At 39.9% G+C, this 14,029-nt stretch overlaps 1 protein-coding gene across 2 annotated transcripts in view; it reads right to left on the bottom strand.

Annotated features, from left to right (window-relative positions):
* RALBP1 (ralA binding protein 1) overlaps window positions 1–14,029 on the bottom strand; it is an 85,166-nt gene that overhangs the window by 38,108 nt on the left and 33,029 nt on the right. For both annotated transcript variants that reach the window (XM_075533036.1, XM_075533037.1), the window contains one exon: window positions 4,606–4,900. In XM_075533036.1, the coding sequence (XP_075389151.1) occupies window positions 4,606–4,849 (244 nt within the window). In that variant the 5' untranslated portion in view covers window positions 4,850–4,900. The remainder of the gene's footprint in view (window positions 1–4,605; window positions 4,901–14,029) is intronic.

Here is a 14,029-nt window from a genome sequence, read left to right as displayed (position 1 = left end):
GTTCAAAGGGACAACAATGGATAAATATATCTGGCATATTAATGATGCGAAATATCATCCAGCAATAAACATGAACAAATAAGTATCACAAGGAATAACATGGAGGATCTAGCACACATCATATGGAGCAACCCACTCAAAAAAGTTTCCATTTACATGAAATTCAAAATTAGGAAGTACCAATCAATGGTGGCAAAGTTTTCCCTTTTGAGGTTGGAAAGACTGTCTTGGAAGGGACAGTAAAAGGAACATCTAGGGTGCTAATAACAATCAGCTTCTAGACCCTCATTGTGGTTAGTCATTGTTAATGGATTAAACTTCACCCTTCAAAAATGTGCTATAAATTCAAAACTGTATGCCTGTGATTATAATCCCATTCAGGAGTGGGCTGTCTTTGTCATGTTGATAAGGCAGGATTGGTGGAGGGTGCCCTTGGGTCAATTTCTTTTGAGATTTAAAAGATATTAAACAAGTAAGAGCTGGGGAATATAGATACCAAGGCACATGGAGTTCTTCAAGGAAGAAAGGGCAAAAAAATTCAAAGACACAAACACTTTACCCAGAGCCAACAGAGAGAGGCTATTTTTCTCTAGAGTTTGTGCCCTGAAGTCAACTCCTAGCCTCCTAAACTGTCAGAAAAGAAATTTCTTTGCTTCAGAGATATACTTGTGGTATTTCTGTTACAGCAACTCTAGGTAGCTAAGACAGAATTTGGTACTATAAGTGTGATGTTTCTGTAACATATAACATGGAAGTAGTTTTTGGTATTTCTTCATAACTAGCTTTTGTGATTGGTGGATGAGGCTGAATAATAGTTGTAGTGATTGAATTTCCGTCAAGGTGGATAGGTATAATTCAATCACAGATTATATCTATCTGTACTTCATGATAGATTTAACAAGATCCTACGTCACAAAGAATGCCACCACATTTCTCTTGATTGTATTATTCCTGGCATAGTTTATTTTATTTATTTAGTTAGTTAGTTAGTTATTTTCCTGGCATAGTTAAATCGCACGATTTCTTGATTCAAAATGGCCAATAGTACTAATGGCTGCTCTATCAGTCTTCATGCGTTCTATTTCATTATGGCCTTTTCTCATTTTCCGAAACGCATACATTGCGCATTCCAAGCGTGAAGAAATCAAACAATTCTACCAACAACTTCAGTCAGATATTGATCAGACATGCAAATAAGATACACTGATGAATATTGGTTAGATTGCATTGACTGGAATGCAAAATTTGGAAACAAAGGAAGGAACAGTAGTTAGAAAATATCGACTTGGTGGTAGAAATGAAACTGGAAATCACATGATGTTATTTTGCAAAACCAACAACTTGTTCATAGAAAATACCTTTTTTCAACAACAGAAGAAATACATCGAAATCAAATTGACTACATCTGTGGGGAGACATGATGGCACATCAGCAGCTAAAACCAGACCAGGGGCCAACTGCGCAACAGGCCATCAATTGCTCAGATGTAAGTTCAGGATAACGCAGAAGAAAATTAAAACAAATCTACAAGAGTCAAAATGTGACCTTAAGTCTATCCCACCTGATGTTTGAGAACATCTCAAAAGCAGATTTGTGGCATTGAACACTAATGACAGAAGACATGACGAGCCGTGGGAGGACATTAAGACTATCATTCATGAAAAAAGCAAAAAACCCAAAAAACTAGAAAGACAGGAAAGATCAAAGTGGATGTCAGAAGAGACTCTGAAACTTGTTGCTATTGTAGAGTGGCTAACACAAGTGGAAGAACGGCTGCCGTCAGGAGCTGAACGAAGAGGAGCTTAAGGAGACAGTCAAATATTAAATGAAATGTGCAAGGGCCTGGAATTAGAAAGACAAAAGGAACATGTACAGCAGCACATTGGAAACTGAAAGAACTCAAGAAAAAAGTCAAGGCTCGAGTTACAGTTTTAAAATATTCTGTAGGCAAAATATTAAGTGATGCAGGAAGCATCCAGAGATGGAAGAAATACACAGAATTTTTTTTTGTTTTTTGTTTTCACTTTTGTTCATATTGGGATTTAGTTCAGATGTGTTATGTCATTAGGCGTCACTTGAATTTTTGTTATGTTATTCAGTATATGAATCCCAGAACTGAAGAACCTATAGGGACAGCGAGTAGATTAAGGGTTTCTGGGGGTCCAATAGGGCGGGGTAAGAGGGAGCTGATAATCAGTCAAAGAGTTCAAGTAGGAAAAAAAAGTGTTTTGAAACTGATTGTGGCAGCAATTGTACAATACTGCGTGATTTGATCGAAGATGAAATTACTTAACTGTATTAACTTCAATAAATGGTTTTGGGCAAAAACAATGAAAAAGAACCAGAATCACTGTATCAAAAAGAACCAGTCTATACTCAACTATTTCAGGAGGTAGCATATGAGCAAGAAGAAATTCACACCGAACAGAATGCATCAGCAAAATACAAAGCTTCAGGAATTGATAGAATGTCCACTGAAATATTTCCGAAAGCTGAAGCAGCACTGGAAAAACTCGCTCGTCTGTGCGGGGAATTTTGGAAGACCGCTACTTGGTCAAATCCGTATTGGTGGCCTTTCCAAAGAAATGTGACCCAACAGAATGCTATAGAAGTATATCACTGATATCATACACAAGTAAAATGTTTCCTAAGAACATCCAACAACAGTTGAAGTAGTGTATCAACAGGGAACTTCCAGAAGTTCTGAGGAGAACATGGAAAAGAGGATATCACTGCTTGATGTCATCAGATTATCTTGGCTCAAAGCAGGGAATATCAGAAAGGTGTTTACTTGTGTTTCATTGGCTATGCAAAGGCATAGTGTGGATCAAAACAAACCATGGATAATCTTGAGAAGAATGGGAATTCCAGAACACTTCACTGTACTCATTTGGAACTTATACATTGCTCAAGGGGCAGTTATGAGAACAGACCGAGGGAATACTGGATGGTTTGTGACATTGAGGTTGTATCTTCTCATCATACTTGATCAATCTGTATGCTCAGCAAATAAAGCATCAGAGAAGCTTGATTACCTGAAGAAATGTGTGGCATCAAGGCTGGAGGAAGGCTTATTAACAACCTGAAGGATGCAAATGACACAACCTTGCTTACTGAAAGTGAGGAGGAATTGAAGCACTTTCTGATAAAGATCAAGGATTGTATTCTTCAGTATGGATTACAACTCAATGTAAGAAGAACCACAATCAATGCTCATGGAAGCAGCAGTCAAGAGGTCCAAAGATGTAGTGAATTAGGTAAATCTGCTGCACAAGACTCTAGAGTAAGAGCAAGGATGTTACTTTGAGGTGTAAGGCATGCCTGACCAAAGGCATGGTATTCTCCATGGCATCATATGATGTGAAAGTTGGACACTGAATAAAGAAGACTGAAGAACAATCGATGCATCTGAATTGTGGTGCTGGAGAAGAATACTGACAAGGACAGAGACTGGTAAAAGGAAAAATTGGTCTGTATTGGAAGAAGTAAGGCCAGAGAGCTCCTTAGAGCCAGGATAACAAGGCATCATCTTACATACTTTGGAGGACATCCTGTTTAGTAAAGGGGAAGGGCAGTGTGTCAAGATGGAATGACACAGTGGCTGCCATCAGTGGACTCAGGAATAGTAACAATTGTTGGATCTTCATCAGTTCTGGTCCACTGTGTAGAACTGGCTGTTAGGGTCTGCCAGGGGCAGGGGGGTGAGGGGAGGGCTATCACCCAAAGCTGAGGGGATGGGGCTGTCTGAAGAACAGGGCTGGCCAAGGGGATCAGTCAGATTGTGACGCAGCTTGACTAGGAAGATGGGGTTATCCAAAACTGAGAGCAGAGTTACTGCCTCAGTGGGTCTAGAAAGAGGGCTGAAAACCAGGGTGGAGACACATCTACCAGATTCCAGAAAGCACAGCCAACATCCAGAGGCTGATAGGCAGGGCTGGTGCCTAAATGATCGCAGAGAACAGAGTATTATTTTCAAGCTAGTGTGGATTGTTTTGATGCGTTTTGGACTTCTTATTCCTCCTTTTCCTCCAGCTTCTCCCCAAGTACGTTAGAAATGCTTGCTTTGTGTATGTTTACCAGTGTCCTTGGGCAGTCAACAATGTCTATTGTAGATTTCAGAAGTACGCAGATAAAGAGGAATGTTGCGCCTCGATGAAACAGGCCTAAAGTTTCATCCATAATTAATGAATTTAGATGATACAGAAAATGAGATTTTGGACCTAATTTGAACTTAATGAATTGACCCCGATGTTCTAAGACATGAACCCATATGAGCACCAACAGTCCCTAAAAGACATGTACAATCCACTCAAGAAAACCAGATTACATAAGGGCAAAGATGATAGGAGTAAAATTCTAACATCTACCTTTTATGCATTATTTTACTTGACTAAGAAATTTCTACTCGAAAACTCTCACTACTACTTCAAGTTCAATATTTTTATTTGTGACACTAACGTCATATAAAATGCAGTAAGATAAAAAACTGGGACCCTTCAAAATAAATACTCCGGCTAAATATATTTTCAAAAGATAATAGGTACATGTGATTAGATTAGAAATTATTTAAAATATATCTAAAGTATAGAGAAAAATTATACTTACTCCTTTTTTCCTTTTTCTTAAATTTTCCTTTTTTCTTTCCATGATCTTTCTCATCATCAGACACAATATCAGGTGGTTCATGGAGGTTGTCATGGGGAGGTGATGGCTCACCAGTCCGGTATAATCCAGGAAATTTGGTGGGGCTGATCTCTTCAGAGCTGGGGGTTCGAGTGAGACCACTGCCATGTTCCCCCCTTCGATGTTCATTGGGGCTGCTGGTAGGGGGCAGGAAGCACTCGGTCATTTTGACTCCCTGAAAAAAGGTGAAGTCTTCTCTGTTACCTATCCATTACACCTACACAGAGAGAAAAATGCCATCAAAAATCATCTAACAGCAACAACTAAACGAAACCAAAACCAAGCTCTGCCATTTGAGTCACAGCCCGTCCTAACTGGGAGCACCCCCCTAGGGCAGAGTAGACTTGCCCTACTGGATTTCAAAGACTGTAAATCTTCATGGGAGCAGAAGATTTATCTTCCTCCCATGAAGAGCACCTGGGGGTTTTGAACTGCTGACCTTGAAGTTAATTATCAGGCCCAAACCCCACTGCACCACCAGGGCTCCTTAAAACCAACAGCCAAAACATCACAAAGACAACACAGCAATTAATCTTTATAAGAAAAATACCTTTCTTCTCATCAATATTTTTATGTTCTATTATCTCATGTTTCTTTCCATGAATCATATATTTCAGTTCTCAAAAAGTGTAAAGCTCTGAAATTGTCAAGTATCTTCAGGTATTAGACCTTTAAATATTAGAATACTGAATTCCCCGTAAGAACTCACCATTGAAGAGGGCCTTGTTTTTACTACTATCATCATAAATTCTTACTACTTTTCTGCAGCTGTAATCAAACTACTATGCTATATAAAGGATAATTTATAAAGACTATACATATAACTAAGGAGGGCTGGTGGTCCTGCAGGTGAAGCATTAGACCGTTAGCCACAAGACTACCAGCCACTCTGTGAGAAAGAGGCTATCTGCCCCTGTAAACAAGTTGAGCCTTAGAAACTCTCTCTAAAAGTCATTATAATTTGGAACAGATTCAATGGCTATGGCTGGGTAAGCATAATACAAGTTTACAATTAAAATGATGTTTAATGATTCACAAAGTTGAGAGACAATGAGGTATGACATGTGCGATCAGTTTTTAACTGCATGTTATATTTTGCCCAACTCAAAAACAAAGCTCACTGCCAGAGCCAATTTTGACTCAAAGTATCCCTAGAGAACAGGGCAGCACCCCGTTTTCAAGATGGTAATTCTTCATGGGAGTAGAAAGCCCCATCTGGAAAGGCCAGTCTTTCTCCCACAGAGCAGCTGGTGGTTTCAAACTGAATCCTCAGCTTGCTCAATTCTACAATATACAAAAAGTAGTTTCACTAAAACGGACACATCAAAGGATTCAAGGACACATCAAAGGGAGAAATAAAAGGATTCAAGATTTGTTTACATTTTTTTCTTCTTTAGAGCGAAGGTACAAAAAAGTTACAGAGATTAGTCCTTATTCCCTTCATATTATTATATTCATTAAAATACTGTTGCCTCTATTTCTCATTACATGGATTTTAAAGATTTTGCCATTTTTAAATGCATAAACTATAAATTAAAAAATTTATATGACGGGGGGGGGATGAGGAGCTGATGCCAGGGGCTTAGGTGGAGAGCAAATGTTTTGAGAATGATGTCGGTAATGAATGTACAAATGTGCTTTATCCAATTGATGTATGTGTGGATTGTGGTAAGGGTTGTATGAGCCCCCAATAAAGTGATAAAAAATGTATATGACCAAAAGCACAGCCAAGAGGTATGAAAATGTGAAAAATATGCTAAGAAACCAATTTCTTTTTAAAACAGAGTTCTTACAAAGTGATGGAAATTTGTAACAATCCTAAAGGAAAGCTCTGAACAAGCAATTGATAAAAAAATTAGTAATACATACATAAAAAGTTCAATGTTAGTCATAATTTTTGTTACTCATAATTTTTAATGAATATGAAAACAGTAAGTTACCATTATTTTAGTACCAGGATGGCAAATAACAAATAGGTAAAATAGGTATGTAATATCCAACATTAGTACAGACATGAGGAAACAAGGACTTGTAAATATTTATTGATGATGGACATATAAATCAGCACAATCTTTTAATTTCTTTAAACTTTCACAATGTTTATTAAATCCTACACGAAATCAACAATATCTCATTTTACAGAAATCATCCCATGGTGAACATGTTTAGCCCGTCAATTAGGTCACAGCCAATGGTGCCTCTGTGTGGGCATGGCGTTCTCCTGAGGATTCTGGGAAGTCCTGTTTTCTTCCCTAGGGGTGGGGCACACTCCCTCTGTGCTACACATTCATTGCTGACAAGCCACATGGAGACAGGCTGATGGAGCAAGAGCCCTGGAGCTGGAGGAGCCACATGGAGACCCACACCAGCACTGAGATGTTTACAGCACCACTGGATCCACAAGACCTCCCACCCACTGGCCTGTGATCTTCCTGCATTTGACATCATTGCATGTGTTGTGTGAGTCTGAAGAGGTATTTATAGACTGGTGTCAGGCATATGGGCTAATATCTGACTTACGAACTTGATCTGAACTGGGTTGGGTGTTTTCTTAATATACAATTACTCTTTGCTATAAAGCTCTTTCTTACATACATGAGTGTCTCTGGATTTGGTTCTCTAGTCCACCTGAACTCACACAACCAGTAAAAGTATATCTGACATCAAAGTCCTGATCTTCAGCAGACTGAACACCTCCACAGAACACTACGAGACAGGCATACACTTGCACAGAGTTTTCATACAAGCCATGCTGGTTATCAAACTACATGTCTTAAGATTTAATATGGTAGAGTCCGTGAGTGCAGTGCCCATATCATATATTAATTATAAGTGCCTTACAGAAATAGCATTGACAGTTTCACTGACATTCTCAAACTAGCATGATATATTGAAAAAATAAAAATTGAACATGAAAAGTCAGTAAAAAGAATGGAGGGAAAGGGTTGAAATTATTATTGGGGTAGAAGAGTCTAACAAGTCTAGGCATTTGGTTGGAAGAGAACAGAACTACAGATTTTCCAAATCCAGTTCCTAAGTTTGAAATTCAAAGGTTTACAAACTGTGACTTTAGACAGTACCAACTCTTCTGGATCAAAAAAGCCCCTAACAGTTGAGATTGTATTACTTGACTTTCCTTCATAGTAGGTGGCGGGCACAAGCAATCCTCCTTAATAAAGTTGACAATTAGATTCACTCAGAACATTTTTAACAAAGCACATTTTTAATGTGTTCATTTTACAATTCAAGTGTACTTGGGAAAACAGCAGTTAGAAAATAAATAAAAGCCGGGTAAAAAAGACGAGAAAAGTACAGGTTGCCGATGGCTCGGATTTCATAGTTTTCTTACTGCGTTATCAACATGAGAAATCTGTTCCTTCAGCTGGCTCCACTGCTCAGGGTGTAAAGAAATACTTTTCTTCCTGGTTTCATTTCATCTTCTTGATCTATCCAATAATCTCTAAAATCAATTATGATTTCCCTTTGAAGTCCTGAACACCGACATAGCCCCTCCCCTTTTCCCAATCTGGAACATGTTATTCTCTCTGCTGCTGCTGCTCTGCTCCGAGGATGATAGGACTCTGGAAGTTTCCCCATCTTTTACTTCTTTATAGGTTTATCTGAGCAACTTGCTTGTTCCTCTTCAGCTTTCGGTCACCTTCACTCTCAGAATCACTGCCAGAGAAGCTTGAAGAAACAAGTTCTTTTGATTTAGTCACTGCTCTGGTTGTGCTGCCCAGCAGCCTCAATGGCTCACTTGCGACTCAGCACAATCTTTTCTGATAAGAAATTTTATAATATCTACACACTTTTATTTAATTGATTACATCTAAGATGTTTTAATACTTTACACCGGTATGCTCCCCAACACATTTGTGGATTTATTGCAGCAAAGTTAAACATACCTGTACAAACTGTTGTCAGACTTTAAATATATATATATATATATACATATATATATATATTATATATATATGTATCTATGTATTCCCCACCCCCAAGGGAATACTTCCACTCTCCTTCCCACAGGTGGTCAGCATGCACATCTGTATGCCCAAACGTCTACTCATAGACCACCACTATTTCAGGATTGTGTACACAACAGTTATTTGCCTCTGTTGCCTTCAGTCTCTTGGAAGCTTCCCAGTGTCTTCGTGTGCCTCCATCATTTCCTGCCAACCTCATTTTCATTGTATACTGCCTCCCCCTTGCCCAAACTGGATCCCTGATGATGTTGCTGGGTGAGTAGTAGGCTGCTAACGCATCAGCTATCTGCTCCCATGACTTACAGCCTTGAAAATGCTAACGAGGGTTGCCATGAGCTGGAATTCACCTGATGGCAGTCAGTTTGGTTTGGTTTCACGTAAATTAGCACTTGCCTATCCTCCGCACCCAGTGACTTCCTTCCTCTCCATTCCCTTCCCACCCCTCATAGAAATCAAAGTGTTTCTAATCTTGAAGAAGCTTTTAAGTGAATTCTTAAATTTTGAAAAGTATAGGGCTCCAAAGTTCAGAGAGAACATAAGTCCAACTGACATAACACTTACAACAAGGGATCCTCAGCTAGTTTGTGGAAAACTAGATTTTCCCCACAAGCTTTTTTAAGCTCTTCATACTTTACAGAAGGGAGAAAATGAGCTCCAAAAACCAAGGAAGCAGTTCAACAGCTGGGTGAATTTTTATCACACATAAATTATACCTCAATAAAGCTTTAAAAAAAAAGATAAGCAATAGCAACACTTTCCCCCAGGAATCCTCCCTCATTGTCCGCCACCACCCAGTGTGAATGGTCCGATAAATTGTGGCTCCAGTATTTACATAGTACATCATAAGTGATGAATTGCTTAAAATATTAATCACTGTCACTATGTTCTCAAGGAGCTCATGGTTGATGCAATTGATTAATACACTCTCAGCTGCCAACCAAATGACTGTTAGTTTGAGTCTTCCCTGAGGCTCAAAAAAGAACAAAGGCCTAGCAATCTACTTCTGAAAAAAACTGCCATGAAAACCCCATGGAGTAGTTCTACTCAGACATATGATCATCAGCCGCCAGCACCAGGCTGTCTTAATTAATATTCTCTCAGGATGTCATGGCTTGACAGAACTCTTAGACAAAAGTCCTAATTAAAGGACCCATGAGGACAGTAACAAGCTGTCAATGCCAGTGGACAATGCTCACGGTTGAGCTCTTTATCAGGACATGTTACCAAATTCTGCCACGTCTGCTAATCAATGCCCCAATGGCATACCACTCTGCTATAAACCTCAACCAAAGGACATTCACAGTTTAAGCCTCATGGGCCAACAAGTCCAACTTCCCGAACTACGTGCCTGGAGACCCCCTCAGGCCACAGGCCAGCCTCCTGCACAAAGCACTCATCTTTCGGTGCTCCACAGGGTAGGAAGTCCACCACTCTGCTCCATGCTCTGGCTTCTGCTGCTGCCCCTCTGAAGGTATAGCTGTCACCTGGGACCAGGTAGTTCACTGGACCAGGACCCGAGTGAGGGTCTAGCAGAGGACTTCCACACGTGGGTCTTGCTGGTGATGAAATCCCTCTTCGTGTTTCTCACGGCAGGATGGTACTCCGGGGAATCCTATTTGCAATGACTCATAGGTTTTAATCCTGTCAGCATCTTTCCCACCTTCCTACCAGACCCGTGCAGAAGGTCATGTGGTAGGAGTTAGACACTTTGTCTAGAAGAGCCACGTTAAGTAATTTGTTGTCCCAACACCTGGGTTTTTAATGTTCTCATCAACATGCTGTGCATTGTCAATGAGACAAATATGAGGGGAAAATTATCTTTTTTTTTTCATTTTAATCTTAATTAAGGAAACAATGAAAAGGAATCCAAAATTTCATTTGAGTTCCTGTAGCTTCATGAACTTTCATATACATTATCTAACCTTACTTAATACACCCTGAAAGAGTTCTGATGGCACAATAGTAAAGTGCTTGGCTGCTGACTGAAAGGTTGCCAATTAGAACTCATCCAGTGACTGTGGGTGAAAACCCTCTTCAGCTACTTCTGTACACATTGCTGTCTTGAAAACTGCAAAGGGACAATTCTGCCCTGTTATGTGGAGCCGATGTGAATCTAAATGGACTTGTGACATGACAGCAACCAACAACACAGCAAGAAAGAGTCTGAGATCTGTCTGACTCAAAGCATGCATCTAAACTATTTTTTACGTGAGAGAGTTTCTATGTACTCCAAGAGGAGGTGCAGGGCCGAGGCAGAGAAGAAAGAAATTGAAGCTTAAAATGGGAATGACAAGAAACTGGTTGAACCAGCGCAGTTTCTGATAAGGATTATGGAGTCCAGAAATGACAAGATTGGGTGATGAGTTCTAAGGACAGGAATGAAAGGCTGGAAGAAAATGCCAGTAAGATTCTGAGCATTCCCTCGTGTATTCCTATAAACTCACTACCATCAACCCAGTTCCAACTCACAGCAGCCCTGTAAAGCAGAGTAGAACTGCCTCTTTAGGCTCTCAGGACGTTAAATCTTTATGGAATTAGACAGCCTCGTCTTGCTTTTAGAGGAGTGGCTGGTGGGTGTGAACCACTGACTTAGCAGCTAGCAGCTCACTGCACTCCCCTATACCACTAGACCTCTCTTCTGTTCTCATACCGTGACTTTTAAGCTATACCTGAATTCACATATTCTCCTAATTCAGATTACTGTTATCCAGCTTCCCATACTAGATGAAGATAGATACATTGTATTCATAAAATGCTTATATATTGTCTTGCAAACACGGTTGATGTTGTTCGGTGCTGTGCAGCAAGTTCCAACTCATATCAACCATAGGTGCAACAGAATGAAACACCACCCAGTCCCATGCTACCCTCACAATGGCTCCTGTATTTGGGCCCCTTGCTGCAGCCACTGTGTCCGTCTATCTCAGGGGGGGTCTTCTTTCTCAATGATCCACTACCTAGAAAGATGTTCTTTTCAAGGTACTAAGGCTCATTGCGAACACTATTCTAAATAAATCTTGAATTGACTCACAGACAGTTGGGAATGACTGGAAGAAGGAGGGACAGTTGAGGGTGGCTTAGTAAGGGAGAAAAATGTGCTTGCATAGGACATGTTCTCTGGCCACAAGGAAACAATCAAGCCTAAGCTTCACTAAATAAAAGGGCAACAGAGAGGGACTCAAAGTGATCCCAGGAAATTTTAATTACGAGTATCCAAAGAAAAGAAGGCAAGACAGATCACAAAAATTAGAAATTCCTATTTCAGGGGCAGGAAAAGATGAGATATTTTAAGTGTTTTTTTTCCTCCCCTAACACTGATAAGACAAAAATATGAGAACTACTATGATTGTTTTCAATTACACACACACACACACACACACACACACACACTTTTAAAACACCATCGAAGAGGGATACACCAGATAGGGCAAGATATGACAAAATAATAATCTATAAATTATCAAGAGCTCATGAGGGAGGGGGGAGCGGGGAGGAAGGGGGTTAAAAAAGAGGACCTGATGCAAAGGGCTTAAGTGGAGAGCAAATGCTTTGAAAATAATTAGGGCAAAGAATGTACTGATGTGCTTTATACAATTGATGTATGTATATGTGTGGATTGTGATAAGAGTTGTATGAGCCCTTAACAAAATGTTTAAAACAAAAAATATACCATTGAAGAAATAGTGTCTCTAGAAAGATAGAAGGCATGGTCTATCCTATTAACTACAAACCTGGACTTTGGGAGAGAAGATGGTACACTCAGGATGATAAACTGAGGACTCTCGAGACTCAAGAAACTACACAGTGGTGAGTTCCCGAAATTTCTTTGTGCCTAATACACTTAGGCTGGGCTCAGGAAAAAATTTTTTTTAATAAATGAATGAATATCCTAACTAAGGCCTGCTATCTCCAGCCAGGGCAGAAAACTTTTACAAATCGCTGCCACCACCTCAGGTGTAGCCCCACCACCTCCATGCAGGCGAAGACCAAGTGAGAATCCTAGATAACCCACCCTCAGGAAGCTGGTACCATGGTACCCTAATACCACCACCAGGTTGGTGTCAGCAAAGGTCAGTAAGATAAGTGGGTCTTTCATGACTGCTTGCTGGTAGCCCTATAAGAGATTAGACGGAGAACTTGAACTTCGACCCCCAACTCACAGGTAAAAAGACTTCCCTCTCCTTTCTTGTTAGAGTTGTGCTGCAGGAAGATGAGGGCTTTCTTCACCGCCCGGTGGTAATGAAGCCACCTCACTGCAGTCGTCGACAACATACCAGAATTGCTACCGCACAATGAGGTGGAGCCCCACGTGACCTGAGTCTAACTACAATCTAGTGAGGGACTAGACTCCTAGCCCCATCTGGCAGTGAGAGGGCAGCCTCTCCCTGTCCCGTGTGAAAGGTGTCAGAGAAAACCTGTTAAAACACAAGGCTGATAATGAAGGGACTTTTAAAAGTTCATGGAAAACTGGAAATAACAGATAATGAAGTTTTTCAATTAATTTTTGAAGTCCCCCTCTACGGGCAATGACTTCGGAACACAATATAGCTGAACAAGAGTTTGAACTGCACAGAGCCAGCCACTTAGATTTCTTCTCCTACTGCTATGGTGGATGGTAAGCTCAAGTGTTACCAGTAGATCCTTGAAATACTGTTCAATACCTACCTATTTTTGCGTGAGTGTGTCTTGCCCAATTGATCTCGGTATCTAAAACTACCACTAAAAAATGATATCAAGAGATACACTCAAAAACATTATAAAAAATAAAAATTGAAAAAAATAAATCAAAAATAAAAATTGAATTCTATAAAAAATATTTCAAAACTCACAGAAATGCAAGAAAATAGAACTGGAAATGAAAACAAATATAGTGACTTAAGCCCTAATATAGTGTCTTGATTAACTAGTGTTGGTGTAACAGATACACAAAATAAGATGCGTGGACAGCCTTACAGGCATTTGCTTGCTCACACTTGGGGAGGCTAGAAGTTTGTTTAAACTCAGAGCATTGGCTCTAGGGGAAGTCTATCTTTCTCTGTGCCAGAGCTCTTCTGAGCTTCTGTTTCAGGATAATTTTTTGGTTTGTTTATTTTTCAAGTTGTTTTTAAGTGTTTTATTAGGAGTTCCAACAACTCATCACAATCCATACATACATCAATCGTGTAAAGCACATTTGTACATTCATTGCCCTCATCATTCTCTAAACATCTGCTCTTCACTTAATCCCCTGACATCAGGTCCTCATTTTTCCCCTCCCTCCCTGCTGTTCCCCCTCCCTCATGAACCCTTGATAATTGATAAATTATTATTTTGTCATATCTTGCCCTGTCCGACGTCTCCCTTCACCACTTTTCTGTTGT

The sequence above is a fragment of the Tenrec ecaudatus genome, chromosome 15 (genome assembly GCF_050624435.1).
Source record: "Tenrec ecaudatus isolate mTenEca1 chromosome 15, mTenEca1.hap1, whole genome shotgun sequence".
Lineage (NCBI taxonomy): Eukaryota > Metazoa > Chordata > Mammalia > Afrosoricida > Tenrecidae > Tenrec > Tenrec ecaudatus.
Note: the sequence above shows the minus strand (reverse complement) of the source record. Positions and strands in the feature narration are given on the sequence as shown.